This window comes from Prionailurus viverrinus, chromosome C1, assembly GCF_022837055.1.
Source record: "Prionailurus viverrinus isolate Anna chromosome C1, UM_Priviv_1.0, whole genome shotgun sequence".
Lineage (NCBI taxonomy): Eukaryota > Metazoa > Chordata > Mammalia > Carnivora > Felidae > Prionailurus > Prionailurus viverrinus.
Genome location: NC_062568.1, coordinates 111,014,783 through 111,030,480, shown reverse-complemented (window position 1 = coordinate 111,030,480; position 15,698 = coordinate 111,014,783). Strand labels below are relative to the sequence as shown.

Sequence of the window (15,698 nt, the reverse complement as noted above, 5' to 3'; positions counted from 1 at the left end):
TTTTGGGTTTTCTCCTTTGGGGAATTAGTCCATGACACTGTTCTGCTCTAGTAGCATTTATAAATCAGGCGATAGTTAACATTAAGTCAACTCTGCATATTGCATATTTAGACACAGGATGGAATTGACACCATAGGAAGGATTAACTGCTTCTTTCTAGTCCCAAGTTTGTTTTCGTAGACTCGTGAATGACTAGGTAAAGAAACAAGATCTCTTAACCAATACGAGTATAATTTCTCCATTTAATTTTATTGTTGGTGTCCCAATGTTCTCTCTTTCTTTACAGAGGGAAGGAAAAGGAGGTAATAGGTAAAGTAGTTGGTGGGGGTTTGCTGGATGTTACTGTGTCTCAGACGTCATTGCCACTGATCTCTTCAGATCAGCCATTCTGCCTGATAAACAGAGGAAAATAACAGCCTGGGACACCTCATAGCACAGTAAACTTTTATGTGCACTGCTAAAGGTGTCCTTCCTCTGAGAGGTGAGGACTTGGGAATGGGAGAAGAGTGTACTGATTTTACAGAACTTGATGGCAGGTTAGATGGAGCATCTGGAGGTTTATATCCCCATCTCCCCTCCCATTTGTGATCAGGGAGGGGTAGGACATGTCATCTTGGTGATTTCCATTTCAAAAAACAGCCTGATGTTTAAAAAATTTTTTTAATGTTTATTTTTTTTGAGAGAGAGATAGAGCACAAGCAGGGGAGGGGCAGAGAGAGAGGGAGACACAGAATCTGAAGCAGGCTCCAGGCTCTGAGCTGTCAGCACAGAGCCTGACGTGGGGGTCGAACCCACAAACCGTGAGATCATGACCTGAGCTGAAGTCTGGCGCTTAACCGACTGAGCCACCCAGGCGCCCCAACAGCCTGATTGATAGTTTTTATAAAGTTAAACATTCACTTAACAGTAGTTTAGTAATCCCACTCCTAAGTATTTATCCAGGTGAAATAAAGATAAGTTCACACAAAAGCCTGTATACAAATGTTTATTTGTACAAATATGTGTTGCTTTATTCTATTTATCCCCAAATGGAAACAACACAAATATCCTTCATCTGGTGAGTCAATAAACAAAATGTGGCAGAACTGTAAATGGAAAACTACTCAGCAATAAAAAGGATTAAACTCCATACACACATGGATGAATTGCACATGTGTTAATGGAGTGTGAAAGAAGTCAGACTCCATTTACATGACATTCTGGAAAAAGCAGAGGATCAGAAACAGAACCCTGCCTTCTAGGAGTTGAAGATGGGAGAAGGGGTTGAATACAAAGGAGCACAAAGGAATTTTAGGGGATAGAGAACAGTTCTAAATCCTGATTGTAGTGGTTGTGTGCATCTGCCAAAGCACAGTATGGTACACTTAAAAGGGTGAGTGTTATGGTATGAAAGTTATACCTCAATAAAAAATAAAAAAGTTTTTAAGTGTTTATTTTGGAGAGAGAGAGAGAGCAAGCTGGGAAGGGGCAGAGAGAAAGGACGACAGAGGATCCGAAGCTGGCTCCCTGCTGATACAGCCTGATGTGGGGCTCCAACTCAGAAACCTTAAGATCATGACCTGAGCCGAAGTTGGATGCTTAACGGACTGAGCCACCCAGGTGCCCCCAAAAACAAAAATTTAATACTATTTTAAAAATCGGCTTTAGCAAGAGGAAAGATACAAGTTTACACACATAAGAGAATACTCAATCATTGTGGAAATCAATTATTTTTAAAAACAAATACCATTGGTTTTTTTTTTTTTTAATTTTTTTTTTCAACGTTTATTTATTTTGGGGACAGAGAGAGACAGAGCATGAATGGGGGAGGGGCAGAGAGAGAGAGGGAGACACAGAATCGGAAACAGGCTCCAGGCTCTGAGCCGTCAGCCCAGAGCCTGACGCGGGGCTCGAACTCCCGGACCTCGAGATCGTGACCTGGCTGAAGTCGGACGCTTAACCGACTGCGCCACCCAGGCGCCCCAAATACCATTGGTTTTATTTAAAAAAATTTTCCAGCTTTATTGAGGTATAATTGACAAGATTATATATACTTAAAGTGTCCAACATGACTTGGTATATATAAACACCGTGGAATGATTATCACAATCAAGTTAATTAACACACCCATTGATCCACAGTTAACTTTGTGTGTATGTGGTGATACTGCTTAGGATTTACAATTTTAGCAAATTTCCTAATAGTTATTATTTACTATAGACACTATGCTGTGCATTAGATATTCTTACTCATAACTGAAAGTTTATACCCTTATAGCAACATCTCACCCTTTTTTCCACCAATTAGTCCCTGGCAACTACTATTCTATCCCTGTTTCCCTGAGTTTGACTTTTTTGTTTTTGTTTTGTTTTTTTTTAGATTCTGTGTAGAAGTGAGATCCTGTGGTATTCGTCTTTCTCTGTTTGACTTATTTCCTTTCTCTGACATTTCACTTAGCATAATGCCCTTAAGGTCTATCCATGATGTTGTAAATGGCAAGATTTTCTTTTTTCTCATGGCTGAATAATTTTCCACTTTATATAACACATTTTTTTTATCCCTTCATCCGTGAACACTTAGGTTGCTTCCGTATCTTGGCAATTGTAAATAACGCTGCAACAAATACGGGAGTGCAGGTACCTATTTGAGATCCTGGTTTCATTTCCTTTGGATATATACCCAGAAGTGGGATTGCTGGATCATATTGATGAGGGAGCCAAAAGCAATCTGAGGGCAAAGCACGAGCTAACACCCACAACCCCACCTGCCCACCTCCCTACTCCTGTGGTAGGACATGTGTGACATTCCTCAGGCACTCCTGGCTGCCCAAGAACAAAGGAAAGAAAACAAATGGTTAACTGATAGAGATCACAGTCATGCAGGACATGAGTCTTCATAAGTTTACAAATGTTTTAGTAAATTACCAGAGAAAGGAAATTTATCAATAGCTTAATCTCCAGTGGTGGCTGCCTGCAAGTCTGTAACCCAACCTTGACCTGGTTTAAGAAAACCTGAGGAACAGGGTTCTGTATGGTTTTGCTCCACTTGGGACTGGGGGCATGGGAGCTGATGCCCTTTTCCTCGTTTCCCAAGAGGGATCCTCCTTCCTTATCAAATTTAGATCGGTGTTGATTTGCCCAGTGTTTTCCTTTTCTACATCTGGGACTATATTGGGTAACTTACTGGTTTGTCCCCTGTTCGTTGGTGACGGTCCTTTTGCATGTGCCCTGGTTTTCCACATTTAAAGCAGGCATGAGAGGCTGGAGACGGCCTCATAATAGCTGCAAAAATTTGTGTGCTATGTGTCTCAGTTCCCACATTTTGGCACGCCCTAATGAATTCAGGGATACCTTTGGCTTGACTACGTATGCCAGAGAGAGCGGCCTGCCAGTCTGCATTAGCATTTTCATAGGCCAATTGCTGCAATAAAACTTGAGCAGTTTCTTCATTATCTATGTACCTGGAAATACTCTGTTGTAACCTATTCACGAAATCAACCTAAGGCTCAGTGGCTCCCTGCCATATGGTGGCAAAGAAACCTGTTTTTGTTTTTATGTCAGGGACTTGGGACCAGGCAGCAATTGCAATAGTAGAGCACTGTTGCAATAACCTATGATCGGCTTGGGCGTGATATAATGGCCTGGAGCATTTCCACTCCTATCAGAATACCTAAATCTTGATTATGAATTGCCTGTGTTGTGCAACCCACTTGATATTCTAAAGTCCATACAGCTGCCAAGTGGCTTTTGCACCACCTCCCGGTTCTACTATACTAGCCAAGGTTTTACTCAAAGACATACAAGGTGATAATTCATGGAAAGGACTTTATGAACTTGGGGAAGGGGGTAGGCATGTGTTCTCCCATTAGGATCACGCTGGGCACCTGCCCGTCTGATTAAACCATACCATGAGTTGGAAGGATCAGCCCCTCAACCCTCCTCTCAGATGGCCAGAAAGCAGTGTAACACGTTCCCTATAATCTCCTTTACCAGGACATAGCTATTTGATTTCCCACATGTCCTGAGAATTGTTTGTTGGTATGCCAACGTTGGAATTGGTGACCAGAACCCTAAGGACCTTTGCATATATTTTAGTTGGATTGTTTTCTTGCTGTTAAATTGTCTGAATTCCTTATATATTTTGGATATTAATCCCTTATCAGATAGATTAGATATATCATTCAATATCAGATAAATATTTTCTCCTACTCCAAAGGTCACCTTTTCATATTGTTGATGGCTTCCTTTGCTGTGCAGAAACTTTTTAGTTTGATGTAGTTCCTCTTGTTTATTTTTGCTTTTATTACCTTTGCTGTTGGTGTCCAGTCCAAAAAATATCACCAAGACCAAAGTCAGGGAGTCTACCCTCTATGTTTTCTTTGAGGAGTTTTATAGTTTCAGGTCTTAATTCAAATCTTTAATCCACTTTGAGTTAGTTTTTGTGAGTGGTATAAGGTTATAAGGTAGAGGTTTTTTGTTTTTGTTTTTGTTTTTTTTTTTTGTATGTGGATATTCCGTTTTCCCAGTACCACTTATTAAAGAGACTCTCTCAGAATTTTGTGTTCTTTGTGCCCTTGTCAAAGATTAGTTGACTGTATATAGGTGGGTTTATTTCTGGACTCTATTCTCTTCCTTTTTTTTTTTTAATTAAAAATTTTTTCAATGTTTTTATTTATTTTTGAGAGAGAGCATAAGCCAGGGAGAGGCAGAGAGAGAGAGGGAGGGAGGGAGGGAGAGAGAGAGAGAGAGAGAGAGAGAGAATGAGAAGGGTGAGGGGCAGAGAGAGAGGGAAACATAGAATCCAAAGCAGGCTCCAGGCTCTGAGCTGTCAGCACAGAGCCTGATGCAGGGCTCTAACTCACGAACTGCAAGGTTATGACCTGAGCTGAAGTGGGAAGCCCAACCAACTGAGTCACCCAGGTGCCCCCATAATTTTTTAAATACAAAATGAAGCCAGTGACTCAAAAAGTTATCTGGTGCAATGGGTTTGAGGGGAAATTTCATAATATGTATCATTACAGATATGAAGTATAATGGTTCAACTTTTTTAGTGCTGGACAGGGAAGAATCATGATAAAGAGGTCAATATGAAATCATTTGATTACAGTAATACTATCTAACATTTGAAATGCATCCATGCTCTTTTTTTGTAATCATATTAGAGTCAAGTATATTTATTTTCACATCTGTTATAACTGCTATTACAAAGGAGACGTACTATTATTTTCCAAGTGATAATACAGAGAGCAATTTTTTTTTCTCCAGGGAAATTGTGCAAGCCGATACAAGATTTAAACTCTTCACCTAATATATAAAACAGGAGAAGCCTCTTCAGATTTAATTTCTGAAGTCTGGAATGCTCGTATTTCCCAGTTAGGCCACAGTTCATTCCTGTAATCTGGCCCAGAGCTGCTGCTTACTGTGGGTCTAAAGCGGCAGACAGGATTTCTTTTTGGGCTTCTTCTTTTCTACTGGTGTTTTTCTTTTTTCTTTAAAAAAAATTTTTTTTTTGATGTTTATTTTTTAGAGAAAGAGACAGAGAGAGACAGAGTGTGAGTTGGGGAGGGGCAGAGAGCGAGAGGGAGACACAGAATCCGAAGCAGGCTCCAGACTCCCAGCTGTCAGCACAGAGCCCGAAGCGGGGCTCGAACTCACAAGCTGTGAGATCATGACCTGAGCAGAAGTCAGACACTTAGCTGACTGGGCCACCCAGGCGCCTCTCCCCGCTGGTGTTTTTCTATTTGTCTGACCAGGTCATAAAAGATCTTATTAATGTTGATCTTTAACTTTGTAGTAGATTCTAAAAAGGCATGGTCATACCACCATCTTCCTAACCCTTTTTTCCTTTTTTTTTTTTTTTTTTTTTAACCATCTTGCTAAATTCTGACCCTGTTCTTTGCCAACTACTTGCTCATCTTCCAGGTCACATTATTGCCAGCTAAAATCATTGGACATCTTCTGCGTCCTTAACCCATACAATCAGTTCCTTCAGGTCCTATAAGTCATTAAACACGGACTGAGCTGTAATAGGATATGCTAGTGCAAACCCTTGGCTGTTGTTCATACACAAATCCCTCATTGCTATAAATTCCTCTGTCCTGCTGTGTCCAGGATTTCAAGCATACGCTGTTGGCAAGCTACTTTAGCTTGCTTTCTGAAGAATTCTGGACAAATCTTCTATTGTTGGGTCATATTTTTCAACAAAAATTCTGGGAACAAACTGAACTGTGAGATCAGATTTCCCATGCCTCCTGAACCAAGGACCACTAGCTTATACTCACACATGACCTGGTCTGTTTGAATCCTGACAATCTACTCAATGCCACTGAAGTTACAGTGACACACACACTGTTATACACAGAGTAAACACCTTCTGATCCAGTCATCCCACTTCTGGGAATCTATCCCCCACTTGGGTCTGGGCCTCCTCCTCCCTCCCCTACACAGTGGCTGTGCTCTGGCTCTGCTCAGGCTCTGGGTGGTGGTGGTGCTGGCAGTGGTACCTCCAGAACACACTCACATGCCTAATATTTCTGTAATTTTTACTTGGTGTCCTTTTTATGTTCCAGGATCCTATCCAATGTTCTTATATGCAAATGATACAATGGGAAAGGGATATAATCTTTCAACATTATTACAAACGCAAAGGATGGTAAAGTGATGAATATTAGTACACATTCATCAGCAACGAGGGCTTTGTATCATGAGTTGTTTTTAGATACATTACATTTATTTATTTTTTATTTAAAAAAAATTTTTTTTTCAACATTTATTTATTTTTGGGACAGAGAGAGACAGAGCATGAACAGGGGAGGGGCAGAGAGAGAGGGAGGCACAGAATCGGAAACAGGCTCCAGGCTCCGAGCCATCAGCCCAGAGCCTGACGCGGGGCTCGAACTCACGGAGTGCGAGATCGTGACCTGGGTGAAGTCGGACGCTTAACCGACTGCGCCACCCAGGCGCCCCTAGATACATTACATTTAGATGTCAGGTCTCTTTAGGCTCCTCTGTACTATGACAATTTCTCAGACTTTCCTTGTTTTTGATGATCTTGATAGTTTCAACATGGTTAGCTATTTTGTAAGATATTCCTGAACTTGGGTTTGTCTGACGTTTCCTTATGATTAGACAGTGCTATCATTTTTGGGGAGGAAGACCACATGGATAAAGTACCCTTGTCATCACATATTAAGGCTGCATGACTATCAACATGACTCACTGGTTATGTTCATTTTGATCATGCACCTGAGGCAGTGTTTGTCAGATCTCTCCACTGTAATGTTATTTTTTCCCCCTTTTCATACTGTTCTCTTTGGAAGGAATATACTCTCTGTAGCCTATACTTAAGGAGTGGGGAGTTATGCCCCATTTCCTTGAGGGTAGAATATTTATATAAATTGTTTAGAATTCTTCTGTATGGGAAATTTGTCTATTCTACTCCACTTATTAAATTACTCAATCATTTATATATATCTGTATGGATTCATTGATATTTTTTATACTTTATTATAATCCAATATTAGGTCATCTGTTTTGTGGCTCAGATTGTTCTACCTTTGGCCATTGAGACCACTTTAGGTTGGCTTCTGTATCCCTTTGACATACCCCCATCAGTTTGTTTTTTGGGCACTTTCTTGGCATAATAAGACTGTGTGTGTGTGTGTGTGTGTGTGTAATATGATGGGAAAGTGATATAATGGGAAAGTGATATAACCTTTCAACATAATTACAAAAGCAAAGCATGGTAAAGTGATGAATATTAGTACACATTCATCAGCAGTGAGGGCTTTGTATCTGGAGTTGTTTTTAGTTTGGTTTCCTATTCATATCTTACTTTTAGCTTGGTTTACAAGTTAACCAATGATTTTTTCTGTAACCTTGCATATTATAAATAAAATGAGAGAGTCAATGAAGTTATAATTACATACTTTTATTTAAAGAGGAAATTGGGGTACTTATGTCTGATAACTGGTAATTACATTATCAAAGGGCTGTTCATTCAATAAGCTTACATGTTAAAAAAGGCAAATTTATATGTTAAAAGAAGGAAATGAAAAAGAAGTAAGCAACCTTTACTTTTGGACTAGAATAATCTGCAGATTGTAAGATATTGAGTCCGTTTTTAAAAGATGATAAATCACCAGTATCACAAGTTTTAGGGAAGGAAAAAGACCTAAGAAGTAATACCATTTCTTTGTTCTCTAATTTTCAAAGGGCATTTCTACCTGTAAATTAGGCCAATAGTTAAACAGCAAATAGTTAAATGAGCAAATAGTTAAATGATTAGGAGCAAGTTGTAGTTCTTACATTTCTGGTTCTCTTATGTGCATTTACATTGGGAAATAATAATTTCTAATGTTTCTTTAGCTGTTCAGATTTGTCCTTTGGTTATATGACAGGCAGCAATGTGAAAATGTATTGCATGACAGCTTATTTATGAATACAAACCTGGCTGGTACATCTAGTCCCATTGTTGATGAAATTTGGTGTGCCCAATAGCTAACGCTTGTTTAACTCTGTGAGACAAGAACAGAATAGAGCTTCTACAAATGAGAAAACAGGATCAACAGCAGTCCTGGGACATAAACGGGAGTCTCTGCTTTTCATTTGCTGTTTTTCAGAACTACATTGTATGCCATTAAGAGAACTGTTTTTTTTTTTCAAGTTTTTTTTTAATGTTTGTTTTATTTTTGAGAGACACAGAGACAGAATGTGAGTGGGTTAGGGGCAGAGAGAGAGGGAGACACAGAAGCAGAAGCAGGCTCCAGGCTCTGAGCTGTCAGCACAGAGCCTGATGCGGGGCTCAAACTCACGAGCTGTGAGATCATGACCTGAGCCGAAGTCAGACACTCAACCGACTGAGCCACCCAGGCCCCCCTAAGAGAACTGTTTTAAGCAGACTGCCCCTGTATTTAGTTAGTATCAATCATGTTTTAATACATAAATAACCTCTTTGAATATTGACTACTTAGACTCTGTGTGTGTGAGGGAGTGGAGAGGAGAAAGGAGTGAGGGGAGACAAATGACATTTGTAGGCCATACCACAAAAGTTGGCAGCTATGGATCATATTTTCTAAGGCAAAGTCTTGTTGGATCCTAATATGGGAACTAAGAGATCAAAAGAAGATCAGACAGCTAACTTAAAATCCCAAGTTTTTCAGCCAAGTCAAATCTATTCACAGATGCTGGATTATTAGGATGACCCCTGAGCATAGAAAGTTGAAGGTAGTTTCTTCATTGAGAAAATAAAGACAGATTGCTTAGGGGAAAAGAGTAAAAAGGACGAGGGATCAGACACACTAGTGAATCACTAGTGAAATAAAATGTTTTAAGTGTTTATATATCTTAGATGAATATAAGACCATTAATTCTCTGATCTCTCAGGAAACCTACATTTAGTTACAGTATTAAAAACAAAATATTGAGCTATTTTTTTCCTTAGAGAGAGGGAGAGAGCAAGAGCACACTCAACAGAGGGGCACAGGGAGAGAGAGATCTTAAATGCTTCACGCTCAGCATGGAGCCTGACACTGGGCTTGATCTTACAACCCTGGGTTCATGACCTGAGCTGAAATCAAGAGTTGGGCACTGAACCGACCGAGCCACCCAGGTGCTCCAAGATTGAACTTCTAATAGAATATCAAATCCTATCAGAAGCAGAGTTCCATGCAGTCACCCAGTATACAGATATTGACTTCTCCCCACCATAATATTGACAACATTTATTAAGCACATACCACATGTCAAGAAGTCTGCTAAGGACTTACAAAGATGACTGAAAGGATACTTGAGCTCATAGTCCAGGGGTTATTGAAAGGAAAAAGTGGTGGGTCACAAGAGAACGGGAGGGAAATCAATATGAATGAAAAGCTAGAGTCTCACTGTAGGGAAAAGAGGAAAGAAGATTAATGCTTTGGCAAGAGAAAAGTAGATTCCTGAACAATGTGAAGCCGAGAGCTGTTCAATCTCATCAGATTCTGAAGGCATCTCTAGATGCAGCTTTCCAAAGAAAACTGGGGCAATGACAAATGGGACAGCTAAAAGTAGGTCACAATTATAGCAAAGAAAACAACAGCCAGCATACACTTGGCCATTGTTATTGTTGAAGTCGTGGAATTAGTGTGTTCGATAACTCTTGTCATCAGTGGCTTCCTGATACGATCTTCTGTGGTGAAGATAGCTTTTCGGGCTCCATCCCATTTTCCAGGGCCTTGTAGACGATACTGGATTGGAGTGCAGGGTCCCCAGATGATCTGTATTGCCAATTTGGGGTCAGTGAAGGCCAGAGACAGCAGACTGGGCCTGACACCCACCAGATCAGCCAGCTCTTCCATGGTATCTATATAGTCTCCCTGAATGGTATGGCGTTGGCTCTCCACATACCTGAAGCAGAGAAGACAGAAGCCATGGCCTGTCAGTAATTCAGTCAATTAATCAGTGCTTTCTGATTGCCTGTTATTGGCTCCGTATTTGGCTAGGAGCTGTAGAAAACAAAGAAGAAAGGAAAGACATTGTCTTTACCCTTAAGGACCTTATAATCTACTGGAAGATAGAAGATAGATACACATAAAGCACAAGAGAATATAAGATTTTTGGTATATTGTGTGGTTTTAGATTGCTAAATAGAAATGTTAGAAGAGGGTAGTTAAAATAGAGCAGTATGTCCTTGAAAGATGTGGAAGACATATCTGCTAGCAAACAGCAAAGTGTTACAAGTCAGGGGAGCAGCAGAGTGAAGGAATAAAGCAGGAATGAGTGTGGAATATGAGCATAGAATATCTGTGGGTGCTACCTACAGTAGAAGAGGCATGTTGTGGAAAACAGAGATGGATAGAGAGAGGCAAATATAGCAGATTCAGAGAAGACTCTGATGTTATGAGAAAACTCACCACAAAAAGTCTCAAGTTTGGGATCCTCAATTGTTTTATGAGGCAGTGGTAGTGGGGTCCACAGAGCAGGACTTCCCCGGGCCAGTGCTAATTTGGAATCCTGAAAGGAGTGGGGGGATGACTTATCCCACAAGAGGTAGTGGCCGTCCAAACAGAGCCAGGTGGAGGCATTACACCAAGTGCAGATTTGAAGAGCTAGAACTTTTTAGAGGGAAAATGTGGTAACAGATACTTGTGGCAGGAGTGGGATTTAGAGAGCTCACTGGTAACTTTTCTTCCTATAATGAAAATAAAACAAAGAAGAGTAGGACAGAAAGGAAGGAAGAGAAAAACCAAGTCAAACTAATTGAGATTAGATGGGATTGCTTGAGGAATCCAAAAGCAGGGACAGGAAAAAAATGATAGAAAATAAATTTGAGGTAGAATTAGTGAGATAGAATTTCAGAGGAACTGACAGATGATCAAATAGCAATTTCCTGAAATGGGACTAGTTTCAAAGAGAAGTGAAGACAGGAAAGAATTTGAGAGCTTCCCCTTATGGATGTTATGTTGGCTGAAGGGTCTGTAGGCATACATTTATCCTTCAGTGGTGGGTCAAGAGCTGAGTATTCATAAAGGTTTATCAAAAGGGATTCACTTGTACCAGCCTTGTAGGGTTGTTGGGAGGATTAAATGAAGCCATGCATATAAAACACGTAGTGTGCGTACACAGTTGACCCTCGATAAAGGTTAAATTGTATCTTTGGGGACTGCTCACAGTCAAAGGTAGTTAGACAAAAATAAGTCAGGGGAAAGAGAGGCGGGAAGTTGAAATAGGATATTTACTGCCAGAAAAGCAAGGAAAGAAAGCACTCCAAGAAGGAAGAGACATTTACAAGCACCAAACTCACCAGTGAGAAGAAAAATGGAATTGGTCATAGATGACCATCAAGAGAACAGTTGCAGAAGGATAGAAGTTACAATACAGGAGGCTTAGGAGGAAGAAAAGAATGAGAATTTAGAGCATATAATGTAGAATATTTATTGTAGAAATCTGGCAGTGAAAGGAGAAAAACAGCAGAATACCTGGAAAGGATATCAGGGTTAATTAAAAACTTTCTCCTCTTCCCAGACAGGGGAGAGTTATGCTAGTAAAATCAATGAAAGAAAACCACCTCTTTGGGTCTGGAATGATTATACCCCTAACTTTTGCACAAAAATTTAGGAACTTACCATCAACTTCCACTTTGTCCAAATAAAAATCACCTAGTGTATAAACTCAAGTTCCGAAATGCAGATTGCTAAATTACCATGTTGGCCCAAGCACTAAGCAACTAGCTGATGTTACCACCTTCCCAAATCACAAAGACTGTTCACACCATGAGCTGCTGTGACCTGAGGGTGCTGTTACATGATGACAGCTGACAAAGTAGCCTATGCTGGTTTGTTTTTTTGTTTTTCTTTAAGGAGTCTCTATGCCCAGTGTGGGGCTTGAACTCATGACCCAGAGATCAAGAGTCTGATATTCTACCAACTGAGCCAGCCCCGTGCTCACCTGTGCTGATTTGTAGATATACCTACAGATTTGTGACTGGGCCATATCTTCTTCCCATTAAATCATTGACCCTCTTCCTTTGTCTGGCAGCTCCACTAGCATTTCAAGTAATCCTGCCAAAATTAATATACCTGATTTTCCCTCCATGTGCTTTTTCCTATCTTTCTTTCAGGTTCTAATCATAGGATTTTAAATGCCTTTCTGTTCTTTTCCATGCATATTCAAACCATTTGGTGCTATTTCCCCATTTTATTGTCACACAAACTATCATTTCCCTTCCCTTCAAAATATAATCTAAATCCTGGACCACCTGGGTGGTTCAGTCAGTTAAGCATCTGACTTCGGCTCAGGTCATGATTTCACAGTTTGTGAGTTTGAGCCCCACATCAGGCTCTGTGCTGACAGCTCGGAGCCTGGAGCCTGTTTCAGATTGTGTCTCGCTCTCTCTCTGTCCCTCCCCCACTCGTGCTCTGTCTCTCAAAAATTAATAAACATTAAAAAAATAAAAAAAATAGAATCTAAATCCTTAAAATAACACGGGGAAGATAAACATAGTCCAATGTTGCTCTAATTAAGAACTAAGAAGGAAATTACCACACACTCTCTTACCTTTTTGCCATTTGCTCTTGAGCCTTAGCTATCTCTGCTTTCATTTTGCTTTGTGAGGGCAATGTCTTTAGCCCTAAAGAGAAAAATCAAAATTTTAAGTGTAAGATTACCTCACTGACAACAATAATCCTATTAACAATTACTATGCCATGGAGAGTTCAAAGAAATACAAAATAATTTTTTGTACTCGAGTAGGTTACAATTCACTGGATCACCTTCCTCTATCACCACCACAATATGATGCCATTAAGGACGGTAACTTACTCTATTCTACTATCTCTTTGGGAGAGATTTCTCTGATTCTGTCTTCCAATCAATATCTTCCTCCTCCACCTTCCAATTGGGAAATGAAATATGGACATAAGGAAATGATAAATGGCCCCAAAAGTATGTGAAAAATAAAGAACAAAATAAAGGGCAGGGTACATTTGTACTCTTAGTAACAAACAGGCTTTACCACAGAGAGAAGGAAGTAAAAATGAACTCTTGATCCCATTTTATGACTAAAGTCCTATGAAAGATAAGGCTTTCCTCTTCTGTTTGGATTTTTCACAATTTCAGAGGGAGCCCATTTCATCTTGAAATGACAACAGCTGACAAAAAACAGTTGGTGTGGTTGTTTTTAATTTTACACTGATTTTGCACAACCCTCAAAGTTTCAGTCCTTGGTTCTGGTCAACCCTTTGAAGTGATACTGAGCAAATAAAATCCTTCTGCCACGGGACATTCTTTTTTTTTTTTTTAAATGTTTATTTTGAGAGAGAGGGAGAGAGAGAACATGGGGTGGTGCAGAGAGAGAGAGAAAATCCCTCTGTGCTGATAGCACAGAGCCCGATGCGGGGCTCGAACCCACAAACTGTGAGATCATGACCTGAACTGAAACCAAGAGTTGGATGCTTAACCTACTGAGCCACCCAGCTGCCCCTGGCATGGGACATTCTTGAAATATTTGAAGGGAACTCTTCTATCTCCCCTGAATCTTATCTTCTGTAGGTAAACCTCTCCAGCTCCTTCAGTTGTACTTCAAATGGTAGGTACATTTTCAAATCCCTGAACCATTCTTGTCTCTCTCCTTTTCATGCACTCCAGTTTCACTTGTAAAATATGTCTTTGGGTATGGGCTGACCAGTTTAGAGAAGAACAGTTGTAAATTCTAGGATATTACAATTCTTTAATAATTCTAGATATAATTAGGCCATTTAGAAGCCATATCATTCTCCTGATTCATGTTGAGCCTACTATCCCAAATCCTAAAGTTTTTTCTCATGTTCTCCTAGCCAAAACTGAAACAGGGGATGTTAAAGGGGGAAAGTAAGAATTTGAGAGGTTGAATCTTATACATTCTGGACTAGTCTTTAACCAGGTCTTAATTTTTGGCTGAAATCAATCACACCATTTCTGTATTTGCTTTTCTCTATAATGACTTTTGCTTCACAAATATATATATATATATTATATATATATAACTTATATATATATATAATATATATGTTATATATATATAATATATATTATATATATATAACATATATATTATATATATAATATATATATATTATATATATATATCAGTTGTCTAAAATATAGATGAGTGGATTCTAGTCTGGAGTGCACATTGGAATCAACTGAGGAACACTTTCTTAGCGATCTATGTCTGGCCTACCCCAGACTTTTAAAATAAACATCACCAGGCAAAGCATGCCTATTTGGGGCAAGATTTTCCAGGAGATTCCAATATATGTCTATGGTTATAAATTATTACTTTATGTTCACTCAAGAATAATTTTTGAGCACTAATTTTATGCCAGGCACTATTACAGTCATGCATACTTTCTACCTATTTAAAAGCAAGAACATAAACATAATTAAACATACCATTAAGTAATTAGTCAACTTGTCTGGTCACTTACCTTTAAATACTTGAGTGACCCAGCGTCCTTGGAGCTCTGAAATCGGCATAATGGCACCCAAAGGCTGGATCAAGCCTATGATTGCAAGAGTTGGCTTTTCCAGGTTAGGAGGGAAGATATTTTTATATAGGGATATCTTGTTTTTGACTACTTGAACAGAATCTTCAAGAAAAGGAAAGGCAAAAGTATAGCCTGTGGCAAAGACAACAGCATCAATGTCATCCTCCCTGGAGCCATCTTCAAATAGGGCGGCTGTCTCTGTGAACTCCTTCACATTTCCTTTCACCTTCACCAAGCCAGAAATTATACGATTTGGCAGTTCATCATTCACTGTTGGATGCTGACTCAGAGCTCTGTGAGTGGTGATAAAGATCAAAAGGAGAAATGAGAGTGAGATAGAATGTTAGTAACATGTAAGTAAAATTCTACTTTGATGGAAGTAAACAATATGTCAATGGTCTCTCTCTTGGTCTATCCATGAAATGTGGGAAAGGTCTAACATATACCAGCTTGGAACAGATCTGAATCTCAGAGCAGAAGTTGGGCCCCAGATGGCATTGAAAGAGAAGACGTTGGAGAAGTAAAAGAAAAATGGTCTTATTTGAAGAGTGTATCTATGGCTTCTCAAGGAATAGTAATATTTTCAGTGATATGAAATGGCCACAGGCCTATAGTTTCTATCCATATATCAATAGGTCTATAAGACTGGACTATCAGCGTTCTTTTGAGTCTCATTTCCAGTTTCAAACCACCATGAGCTAGAATTAGACCATCATTT

At 39.6% G+C, this 15,698-nt stretch overlaps 2 protein-coding genes and 1 pseudogene across 5 annotated transcripts in view; 1 reads left to right on the top strand and 2 right to left on the bottom strand.

The window, feature by feature from the left end:
- Nucleotides 1-15,698, top strand: part of CHD1L (chromodomain helicase DNA binding protein 1 like) — a 178,439-nt gene that overhangs the window by 48,593 nt on the left and 114,148 nt on the right. The gene's annotated exons all lie outside the window — the stretch shown is intronic.
- FMO5 (flavin containing dimethylaniline monoxygenase 5) overlaps nucleotides 1-15,698 on the bottom strand; it is a 47,170-nt gene that overhangs the window by 4,169 nt on the left and 27,303 nt on the right. For 2 of the 4 annotated variants that reach the window (XM_047868956.1, XM_047868955.1), the window contains exons 7-9: nucleotides 14,921-15,273; nucleotides 13,011-13,083; nucleotides 8,735-10,361 (exon numbers count right to left, since the gene is read on the bottom strand). In XM_047868956.1, the coding sequence (XP_047724912.1) occupies nucleotides 10,016-10,361; nucleotides 13,011-13,083; nucleotides 14,921-15,273 (772 nt within the window). In that variant the 3' untranslated portion in view covers nucleotides 8,735-10,015. Of the gene's footprint in view, nucleotides 1-8,734; nucleotides 10,362-13,010; nucleotides 13,084-14,920; nucleotides 15,274-15,698 lie in introns of those variants that run through there. The other 2 variants (XR_007154432.1, XR_007154433.1) reach the window with 2 other exon arrangements.
- Nucleotides 5,406-6,263, bottom strand: LOC125171826 (ras-related protein Rap-1A-like; annotated as a pseudogene).